The sequence below is a fragment of the Canis lupus genome, chromosome 11 (assembly GCF_003254725.2).
Source record: "Canis lupus dingo isolate Sandy chromosome 11, ASM325472v2, whole genome shotgun sequence".
NCBI lineage: Eukaryota > Metazoa > Chordata > Mammalia > Carnivora > Canidae > Canis > Canis lupus.
Window position 1 is genome coordinate 64,865,411 of NC_064253.1, and position 12,407 is coordinate 64,877,817.

At 38.0% G+C, this 12,407-nt stretch overlaps 1 protein-coding gene across 3 annotated transcripts in view; it reads right to left on the reverse strand.

Annotated features, from left to right (window-relative positions):
- Positions 1-12,407, reverse strand: part of SVEP1 (sushi, von Willebrand factor type A, EGF and pentraxin domain containing 1) — a 182,189-nt gene that overhangs the window by 37,438 nt on the left and 132,344 nt on the right. For all 3 annotated transcript variants that reach the window (XM_025433368.3, XM_049116369.1, XM_049116368.1), the window contains one exon: positions 422-1,094. In XM_025433368.3, the coding sequence (XP_025289153.3) occupies positions 422-1,094 (673 nt within the window). The remainder of the gene's footprint in view (positions 1-421; positions 1,095-12,407) is intronic.

Below are 12,407 nucleotides of genomic sequence, written 5' to 3' on the forward strand. Positions count from 1 at the left end.
GAAAACCATAAAAACTGCATTATAGTTAATAGATGATTCACCCCATCTTTTGTCTAAAAATTAGAAATGATACCAGTTATCTCTAGGTTCCATTGGGCCTTAATTTCTATAAAATATACATCCATCTTGGGATGACTTCTATATAAAGGAAAATAATACTGTATTAAAATTGGCTCATTCTAACTTCATAGTTAGGGCTAAGGTAGTGCTACAAAGCACTTCAACCGTCTATATGCTAGGAGAAGGTAGAAAGCTATAGATTAAAAAGACTTCTCTCTAATATTCACCAGCTAGAGGTTTAGCCACTTCTGTTTTTCAACAATTAATCTGTTCAGTGTTTTGCCTCTGAATCCCAGGTTAGCCATAGTGGTCTGGCTGTCAGTGATGAGAGCCATGGACCTCTTGCTCATTAGTCTCTTACCTCCAGAAAGCCATTCTCAACCTTAGGCGGTTCGTTGCAAGACACAGGGTGGCATGTAGGTGTGGGGCTACTCCACTGTCCTGTAGCTTCGCAGGTGCTCTTCTTCTCCCCTTTGATGTAGAACCCCTTGTTGCAGCTATAAGCCACCATGGCCCCAAAACTGTAGTTTGTTCCACTCGCATAGCCATTCATGATGCTTGGTGGCTCTCCACACCGCACGGGGATGCACTGGATGGACATCGGGGAAGGGTTCCACTGCCCACCTTTCAAACACTCAATCTTTGCCGAGGTATTCAGTACAAAACCTTCCATGCATTTAAAGCTTACAACTGACCCTGCTGCAAATTTTGCTTTGCTCACAGATTCCAAGATGCTATAGGAAACAGATGGAGGTTTTTCACAGAAATGAGCTATACAATGGGGCATGGCCTGACCTTCTGGGGGAACCCACTTGCCCTGGGCATTGCAAAGGAGCTGGGAATTGTCTGCCAAGCTGTAACCATCTGAACAATAGTAGAATGCAATGTCTCCAAATAACCGATGGGCAGTCTCTGGAGAGGCATGTTCCACGTTGGGGGGCTCATCGCAGGAGACAGCCAGACACTGCTGGTTACTTCCATTCCACTTGCCATTGGCCAGGCATTCAATGGTGTCGGGACCAGCAAGGGTGTAGCTATGAGATTGGGAGGAAAGGAATAATAATTAAGTAAAATATGTTTGTATCTTCGTATATTCTTTTTATTTTTTTAATATTTCCAACAAGGACTTTATTTTTTTATTCTTTAAAAATAAAATAAAATAACATTTATTAAGATGGAGGCATAGCAGGAGAACTCTACAGGCTCGTCTCATCCTTCAAATACAATTAGATAATTATCAAATCATTCTGAATACCCAATAAATTGACTTGAGGATGGATAGAACAAACTGTACAACTAGAGGGGGAGAAGAGGCCATATCAAGGAAGTGCAGAGACATGGTTTGGGGGAGAAACAGATCCTGAGTGCTGTGGAGGGGAGACAGCATTGGTCTCAGACAATGGTGAGAGAAATGGGAGTGCTCAGGGGAACTCACACAGAGAACACTTCACCACAGCCATTGGCTGGGAAAATGAGAGGGGTTGATTTTTTGTGAGTTTTTGTAAATAGAAGGGCTTGAACACTGGAGTTTTAAAGGCTGGCAGGCTTGGCTGGTATAGAGACCTGAGGCTGCTGCCCTACTCCTGGAGAGAAGGTAGGCAAGCAGCCCAGGAGTACGTAGCACCATCTGAGGAACGCCTAGGTCACATGGGGAGACTGCTCTTCTTGGAGAACATCTGTGAGAGGTGGCATTTGCAGAGTTGCCTCTCCAGGGACAAAGGAGCCAGCAGGCTCTATTTTGCAACCCTGCCCCTCAGCATAAACACAGAGCCACCTGTGGGTAACAGCACTGTGCCGACACTGGCTGCCTGACCTTCTTATACCAGGTCCCAAGCCCCTGTGCTCTGCCAGTATTGCCCTTCTTGGACAAGTGTGCCTCAGTGCCCACACAGCAGGGAGGAGAGAAAACCTGTCGACCCTATCTACACCACATCTCCCAGCTAGAGTTCTGCGAGGCTTCAGTTCTAGTGGAAGTAGTATCAGGGTCTCATTTAACAAACAGACCAGAATACAGCTAGTTAAAACTTGCCACACTCTAGTTAAACTGCCCACTGCACACAAGGAGAACCTCTGCAGACAAGAACAGAGTAGCCAAACACAGCAGCAGAGTGCACACAACACACAGCAGTGACAATCTCTGAAGCACCAGGCCCTGGGCACTATCTAACCATTTCTTCAAAAAGCCATTACTCTCAAAATCAGGACACATAATACGCTTTTTTAACACAGAGAAAAAGACAGAGACTTAAACAATAATGTCAAGATAAAGAAGTTCATCCTTAATGAAGCAACAAGATAAGGTCATGGTCAAAGATCTAATTGAAACAGATGTCAGTAATATGCCTGATGGAGAATTTAAAACAACAATCATAAGGATACTTACTGGGTGAGAGAGAAGAATGGAAGGCTTCAGGGAGGCCTTTACCACAGAGATAAAAGAGTTAAAAAACAATCAGAAATGAAAAATGCAATATTGGAGATTGGAAACAGGATGTAATGAACACAAGGCTGGAAGAAACAGAGGTACATATAAGTGATATAGAAGATAAAATTATAGAAAATAAGGAAGCAGAACAAAGGAGAGAAAGAACAACTATGGGTGATGAGAATAGACTAGGGGAACTCAGTAACTCCATCAAACATAATAACATTCGTATCACAGGAGTCCCAGAAGAACAAGAGAGAAAAGGGCACAGAAAATTTATTTGAGGAAATAATAGCTGAAAACTTGCCTAATCTGGGGAAGGAAACAGCTATCCAGATCCAGGAGGCAAGAGAGCTCCCATCAAAATCAACAAAGACAGGACAACATCAAGGCATATTGTAATTAAATTTGAAAATGCAGTGATAAAGAAAAAATCCAGAGGCAGTTAGACAAAAGAAGTCCCTAACTGGGATGCCTGGGTAACTCAGCAGTTGAGCGTCTGGCTTCAGCTCAGGGAGTGATCCTGGAGTCCTGGGATCAAGTCCCACATCAGGCTCTTTGCACAGAGCCTGCTTCTCCCTCTTCCTGTGTCTCTGCCTCTCTCTCTCTCTCTTGAATAAATAAAAATTAAAAAAAAGAAGTCCCTAACTTACAAGGGAAGACCCATAAGGCTAACTGCAGATCTCTCAACAGAAACTTGGCAAGATAAGAAAGAGTGGCGTGATATATTAAATGTGCTGAATGAGAAAAATCTACAGCCAGAATACTCTATCCAATGATAGCAAGACTATCATTCAAAATAGGAGGAAAAAAAAATAGAAGGAGAGATAAAGAGTTTCCCAAACAAACAAAAACTAAAGGAGTTTGTGACCACTAAACCACTCCTGCAAGAAATATTAAGGAGACTCTTTGAGTGGAAAGGAGAGACCCAAAGTGACAAAGAAAGGAACACAGAAAATCTTCAGAAACAATGACCAAACAAATAATAAAATGGCATTAAATACAAATCTATCAATAATTACTCTGAATATAAATTGATTAAATGCTCTGTGTCAAAAGACACAGAGTGTCAGAATGGATAAAAAAACAAGACCCATCTATATGCTACCTACAAGAGATTCATTTTATACCTAAAGATACCTGCAGATTGAAAGTGAGGGGATGGAAAAACATTTATCATTTATGATGCAAATGGACATCAAAAGAAAACCAGAATAGCAACACTTATATCAGATAAACTAGATTTTAAACCAAAGACTGTAACAAGAGATGAAGGGCCCTATATCATAATAAGGGGGACTATCCAACAAAAAGATCTAACAATTGTAAACATTTATGACACCAGTATGGGAGCTCCTAAATATATAAAATGGTTAATAAGAAACATAAAGGAGCTAATTTACAATAATACAGAAATAGTAGGGGACTTTAACACTCCACTTATATCAATGGACAGATCATCTAAACAGAAAATCAACAAGGAAACAATGGCTTTGAATGACACACTGGAACATACCAATTTAGCAGATATATTTAGAACATTCCATCCTAAAACAACAAAATACACATTCTTTTCAAGTGAACATGGAATATTCTCCAGAACAGATCACATATTAGGTCACAAAATAAGCCTCAACAAATTAAAAAAGATTGGTCATACCATGCATCTCTTCTGACCACAACACTATAAAAATGGAAGTCAACCACAAGAAAAAAATCTGGAAAAACTACAAATACATGGAGGTTAAATAACATGCCACTAAACAAATGAATGGGTCAACCAGGAAATAAAAAAAGAAATAAGAAAATAAAGGGAAACAAAGGATAATGAAAAACATCAATTCAAAAGCTTTGGAAGCACCAAAAGTGGTACTAAGAGGGAAGCTTATAGCATAAGAGGCCTAACTCAAGAAGCAAGAAAAATCTCAAATAAACGACCTAACTTTACATCTAAAGGAGCTAGAAGAAGAACAAACAAAACCTAAAACTAGCAGAAGGAAGGGAATAATAAAGATTAGAGCAAAACTAAATGATACATAAGAAAACTAAAAAATCCCAATAGAACAGATCAGTGGAACCATGATCTGGTTCTTTGAAAAAAAAAAAAATCAACAAAATTGGGCAACCCGGGTGGCTCAGCAGTTTAGCACCTGCCTTCGGCCCAGGGCATGATCCTGGAGACCCCGGATTGAGTCCCACATCGGGTTCCCTGTGTGGAGCCTGCTTCTCCCTCTGCCTGTGTCTCTCTGCCTCTCTCTCTCTCTCTGTTTCTCATGAATAAATAAATAAAAATCTTTAAAAAAAAGAATACTATATAAAAAAATCAATAAAATTGATCAACCCCTAGCCAGACTTATCAAAAAGAAAAGGACTGAAATCAATAAACTCACAAATGAGAAGGGAGAAGTAACAACCAACACCACAGAAATACAATTTAAGAGAATGTTATGAAAAACCACACACCAACAAATTAGACAACCTGGAAAAAATGCATAAATTCCTAGGAACATATAAACTACCAAAACTGAAACAGGAAGAAATAAAAAACTTGTACAGACAGATAATCAGCCAAGAAGTTAAATCAGTAATCCAAAACTCCCAACAAACAAAAGCCCAGGACCAGATGGCTTTAGAAGTGAATTCTACCAAACATTTAGAGAAGAGTTAATATCTGTTCTTCTATATTCCAAAAAATAGAAAGAGAAGGAAAACTTCTAAATTCACTCTATGAATCCAGTATTACCCTGATACCAAAACCAGATAAAGACCTCATCAAAAAAGAGAACTATGGGCCAATATTCCTGATGAACATGGATGCAAAAAATCTCAATAAAATACCAGCAAATTGAATCCAATAGTACATTAGAAGAATCATTCATCATAATCAAGTGGGATTTATTCCTGGGCTGCAAGGGTGGTTCAATATTCACAAATCAATCAATGTGACACAGTAAATTAATAAAAGAAAGGATAAAACTTTTCAATAGATACAGAAAAAGCATTTGACAAAGTACAACATCCATGATAAAAACCCTTAAGTAAGGGTTTGAGGGAGCATACCTCATCATAATAAAGGCCATACATAAAAGACTCCATGGCTAATATCACCCTCAGTGGGGAAAAACTGAGAGCTTTTCCTCTATAGTCAGGACAGATAGGGATGTCTTCTCTCATCACTATTATTTAACACAGTACTAGAAGTCCTAGTCACAACAATCAGACAACACAAAGAAATGAAAGGCACCCAAATTGGCAAGGAAGAAGTCAAACTGTCACTATTTGCAGATAACATGATACTTTATATAGAAAATCCAAAAGACTCTACCAAAAAAATGCTGGAACTGATACATGAATTCAGTAAAGTTGCAGGAAAGAAAATCAATGTACAGAAATGTGTTGCATTTCCATACACCATTAAAGAAGCAGCAGAAAGAGAAACCAAGAAATCAATCCCATTTGCAAATGCACCAAAAAACCATAAGCTACCTAGAAATAAACCTAGAAGAGGTAAAAGATACGTATTCTGGAAACTATAAAACACTTATGAAAGAAATTGAAGAGGATAAAAAGAAATGGAAAAACATTCCATGCTTATGGATAAGAACAAATATTGCTAAAATGTCTATATTAGCCAAAGCAATTGGCTAAGATTTAATGTAATCTCTATCAAAATACCACCAGCATTCTTCACAGAGCTAGAACAAAAAAATCTTAAAATATGTATGGAATCACAAAAGACCCCAAGTAGCCAAAGCAAACTTGAAAAAGAAAAGCAAAGCTGGAGACATCACAATTCCAGATTTCAAGTTATATTACAAAGATGTAATCATGAAAGCAGTATGGTACTGGCACAAAAATAGACACATAGATCAATGAATAAAACAGAAAATCCAGAAATAAAATCACAATTATATGGTCAATTAATCTTTCATGAAGCAGGAAAGAATACACAATGGAAAAAAGGACAAATGGTGTTGTGAAAATTAGACAGCAACATGCAGAAGAATGAACTGGACCACATTCTTACACCATACACAAAAATAAATTCAAAATGGATTAAAGACCTAAATGTGAGACCTGAAACCACAGAATTCCTAGGAAAAAACATAAGCAATAGTCTCTTTGACATCAGCCATAGCAATATTTTTCTTCCCTTGGGCAAGAGAAACAGAAGCAAAAATAAATTATTGGGACTACATGAAAATAAAAAAGCTCTGTGTAGTGAAGGAAACATCAACTAAAAGGCAACCTACGGAATGGGAGAAGATGTTTGCAAATGACAAATCCAATAAAGGGTTAGTATCCCAAATATATAAAGAACTGATATAAATCAACACCCCAAAAAACAAATAATCCAGTTAAACCACGGGCAGAAGACACAAATAGACATTTCCCCAAAGAAGACATATAGATGGCCATACACATGGAAAGATCCTCAACATCACTCATCATCAGGGAAATACAAATCAAAACTACAATGAGATACCATCTCACACCTGTCAGAATGGCTAAAACTAACAATACAGGAAACAACAGGTGTTGGTGAGGATGCAAAGAAGGGGGAACCCTCTTATACTGTTGGTGGAAATGCAGATTGGTGCAGCCATTCTGAAATATAGTATGGAGGTTCCTCAAAAAGTTAAAAATAGAGCTACCCTCCCATCCAGCAATTGCACTGCCCTGTATTTACCCAAAGGATTTATAAAAATACTAATTCGAAGGGATACATGCACCCTGATGTTGATAGCAGCATTATCAACAATAGCCAAATTATTGCAAGAGCCCAAATGTCCCCTGACTGAAGAATGGATAAAGAAGACATGGTATATACATAGACAGTGGAATATTAGCCATTAGACAAAGAACAAGATCTTGCCATTTGCAACTACATGGATGGAGCTAGAATATTCTGTTAAGTGAAATAAGTCAGTGAGAGAAAGACAAATATCATAGGATTTCACTCATATGTGGAATTTAAAAAACAAATCAAATGAACATAAGGGAGAAAAAAGAGGGAGAAAAAACCAAGAAACAGACCCTTAACTATAAAAAACAAACTGATGGTCACCAGAGGGGAGACGGGCGGGGACATGAGTGAAACAGATGATGGGGAGTAAGGAGGGCACTTGCGATAAGCCCTGGGTGTTGTATGTATGTATTAAATCACTAAACTCTACATCTGATACTTTCATTGACACTACTTACAGTATGTTAACTAACTGGAATTTAAATAAAAACTTGGAAAGAAAAGGAAATATTTACTGTTTGAATCCTGAGCTTACTAGTAAGGATCAAATGACCTTCATTTAAGATACAGAAATGCATCCTGATATTAATATTATGCTTGTTTAGAAAGGGAAGTGGATTTAAAGTTTTTTGCTATTTAAGGATCTCTAAAAATTACTCACATTTCTTTAAAAATAAATATGACTCAGTATACATTTAGAACGTCATCTGTCAATAGATGGTTTTAGTTGATTTCATCACTAGTATTTGAAACAAAAGCACTAAAAAAAACATAGGTTTCCCACACATAACTCATGCATTTACTTAAATTCAATGAAATTCAAAGCAATGATTGTAATTCTAGTCTTCTGTGTTTCCTAAACCCTTACCCAACTGAGTGTTAGCATTTCGAGCTGTGTTCTGTGTATGGCTCTGCTATTCAACAAGGATGAATCAATTTAGCTTAATAACTCTCAGTCTTTCTTTCTGCCTTTGACAGGTATTTTCCCACAGAGGGTGATAGATTAATGACTTGCAAAAATCTTGAATTATTCTCAAGTGCTCTTGCAATGCAGGAGAACAAAATATTACGATATGTAGTATTAGAATAACTACATGTGATTCATTCTTGATTTGTTCTCGCTTTCTTACTGAAGAGAAAAATGACAGAATTTTAAAGGAATGTCTAACACCTGAGCCATCTGTCATTTTGATACTAATGAAGGATAAGGGTATTAAAATAATTTGGCACCTAATTTAATTCTGTTAAGACATATTAATTTCTTCATTTTACAGATGAGTGAATGGTGGTTCCACAGGCTAATAGACCTGTCCGGAGCCACACAGTTACATACAACTGAATTAAAAAATCTGAATTTGATTTACCAGATTCCAACAATTATACCTTTTCCTTGACATTGTTCTGTTTCCTTCCTTTTATCTTTTTAAAATGAGATGGATCATAATTTGTGGGTATCCTGTGGAAACTGCACTGCAGAATCACCTAGTACAAATTATTTGACCCACCTTTCAGCAAAGATTCTTATGTCATTAGTTAGCAAACATTTCCCCTAAGGTTCCTTTTAGTTTTATAGGGGATCTGCTATGATAAAGAGGTTGGAGTTCATCCCCCTCACTGGCCAGATTCATGAGATCCACAGGAAGCAGACAGATCAAGAAAATAGAAGAGCATCAGCAGAAACGTGTGCATGCATTCTACCTATGGCCATATATCCTGCTTTGGACAGAAGAGGTCTCGAAATACTCATAGACATCCCTGACAACTATGTGCAGTCTCTAATTAGGGTCTGCTGCAGGTTCATTGTTAAGGATAAGCTCTGCTCTTTCTATTAGAATTCAAACTTAAGAAGTTTTTAAATGGTTTCTGTCTAGGAGGATACAGGAAGACATACAAGATGCTAAAGGCATCATAATCTTATTATTAAAAAATCCATTATCCCAGATTCTACTGTTCCTGTATAGAATGTGCTCTGAGTAGAAGTTCCATTTATAGAGACTCTTGACATTTAGTCTTTCATTAAATAATTCTTAAGGATCATGCTATGGGCTAGAGTCACTTCCTTAGTGCATAATGCAAGGCTAACGCATTTGCTTGTTTCCACATCTATGTCCATCCTGCCCTCCTTACCCCACCTACTGGCTGCTGCACTGTGGGCCCCTTTACACCTATAGCAGTTGCTTAAAGAGGAAATGATTAATTCTATCTGAAGAATGGAGAGGGAAAGAAAGCCTTCCCTGTGGAAATGGCTTTTGAGGAGTCATGAGATAAGAAGAGTAGAAAAGTCATGAGATAAGAAGAATAGAAAAGAGAGGAAAAGTATTTTTCAAGACAGAAAAATAACATGAACAAAGAGCTTGGAGTATGATATGGCTGGGGCATAAGGGGAATTTACAAATAATTAGGAACAGCATCTGAACACCTGAACAAGGAAGTGGCAGTCACTAGGATTTGTGTGTTTTGACAGTTGTAGTGGTTGATGGATAGAGATGTGGCAGGCACAGGTAAACTGGAAATAGTTTTTGACAGCTTCTTTTACAAGGACTCTCATAAGATTTTAGCAGGCAAAATGTCACTAGAACAGAAAGATATTTAAGTGGTTTATTAACTGGATGATCCAAAGAATACTGGTTAATAGAAATAGCCTCGTTGAGAGTTTCATTTCTTATGATTGCCATAAAACTCTCCTTAGACCCCACATCCATCAGTTTATAAGCAACACATAACTATAGGGTGGGGAATAGGGTGTTTACGATCCAGTTCAATGTTCTAATCTTACAAGGTAATATTTAACAAAGATAAGACGAAATGTACTGCATATTCACAGTAAAGAAAAACCACACAAATGAAAAACCCAGTTTATCACATGAAAGACTTTGGGTTTAATTGAGAGTAAGTTGAATGAGTCAATGGCGGCATCTTGAAAGGGTGACTGCATTTCTAAACTCATTTATTTGGAAAGAGAAGATGAAAAATGAAATAAATTAATGCCTCTGTATGTGTGTATATGTCAGCCCCTAGATGTGGCATTTTTATCTCTGCTATATTCTAACTTGCATGTGTCAATGTGCATATTCAGCTTTGGGTACTATAATTGAAAGTGGCTCAGCTGGTTGGATGTCTGCCTTCAGCTCAGGTCATGATCCCAGGGTCCTGGGATTGAGCCCTGCATTGGGCTCCCTAATCAGCAGGGGATCCCACTTCTCCCTCTCCCACTCCCCTTGCTTGTGCTCTATCTCAAATGAATAAAATCTTTCTTAAAAAATGGACTACAGATCTACTGGAATAGGCTCAGAATGATTCTGAGAGGAACAGACTCAGAGTCATGTTCATTTATGCGAAAGAAGTACAGATAGGAGGCTGAACTGGCTGAAATGTGTCTCCCTGCACCAAAGTGAGAGATCATTTCTCAGTCGGGAGCTGTGGGAAGGGCTGGGATCCTTCACAGAAGCCTCCCACTTGGCTCTACTGATTCATTTGTAGAATCTCAGGATCAAGCTGTGAACTTGAATGGCTGGGATTTCACAGGTACAGAGAAATGTACACTGAGTGATTTCAAGAGGTAGAACCAGAACCTTAGACTAGATGAAGTACTCAGTTAAGATGGCAACTAAGGGTTATTAAAAATAACCATCTTCCAAAATGCATCAGTTAGTCTTTGAAGGTGGTAAAGAAGTACATATTTTCCAAATGACAAAAAGTGAGGAATTGTTAGCTATTGCCTAGATTGAACTATGACTGGCCTCTGATCCAAGTGCTGTATTATTTCCTTATGTTAGACATCTCAGGGTGTGTTACAATATCTGCAGAACATATTTCACCTGCTTATTTGTTTAAAAGAATCATTTGAGGTACCTAGGTGACTCAGTTGGTTAAGTGTCTGACTCTTGACTTCGGTTCAGGTCATGATCTCAGGGCCGTGAGAGTGAGCCCTGAACTGGGCTCCACACTGGGTGTAGAGTCTGCCTGAGATTTGCTCCTTCTCACTTTGCCCCTCCCTGCTCACACAATTTTCCTCGCTCTGTCTCAAAAAAAAAAATCATTTAAAAAAATGATAAAGTTTTGTAGAGATGATGACATTCATCCTATAAACATTGGCTACCAAAGCAGAAAAACTGGAACTGGTACAAATCTAAAATGCTGGAATATTTAATTTTATTCTGTGGCATTTTGTATTCTCATTCAAGAGACACTGGGAATGCTATTGCAGACTATTATTTAAAATCAGGCCATATAGGGGCACCTGGGTGGCTCAGTGGTTAAGCATCTGTCTCGGCTCAGGTCATGATCCCAGGGTCCTGAGATGGGCTTCTGCATCAAGCTCCCCACAGAGAGCCTGCTTTTCCCTCTGCCTATGTCTCTGCCTCTTTCTCTATGTGTTTCTCATGAAGAAATAATAAATAAATAAAATAAAATAAAATAAAATAAAATAAAATAAAACAAAATAAAATCTCCCTTCAAAAAAAATCAGGCCATACACATTATAAAACAAATTGTCCTATGCCATAACTCCAAAGAAAAATGGCCCATTGATATTACAGTGATACTACAGAAGGACATATTTCAGGATGAACTTGCAGCAATTCATTAGCATATTTCTGGAATAATAATGAAAAATTCTTTGAAAATGGGCAGAGTAATCTTCAGATACAATTTTCAGTGATTTGATTGACACACTGAGTGGAAGCCAACTAATGAGCATGTGGGAAGCTTTATGAGAGAGCTCCCCAGTGGATCATCAGCTCCTCTCTTTTTAAAAGAACCTTCTAAGAGCCTTAAAAGAGCAGCATACTAGATATTTAAAGAGTTGCAACTTAAAGCAATGGAAAGTAGATATCAGTGTCAGCAGTTAATTCTGTTTTCAGCTAAAAATGATTGAAAAATTTATCTTAGTACATTCAGTAATTGCATTTAAAAATCTACATTTAAGAAGAATCAAAGGGGAACCTTCTATGAGGGTTTTAGGATTTTGATGACCCTTCCTTCCCTCTGAGCTTCTCACCAAGAGAGTAGACACATAAGGATGAAAAGGGAAATGGGAAACAAGTTATCACTTTATTAATTTGGGCAAACAGCTGAAAACTTCCAGCCCTGTGTTTTGGTAACAGGTAAAGGTGGAAGGCCAATTTTAGGGGCAGGAGGTATACTTTTTGCTTTTCTCCTTCCCTGGCAATTATC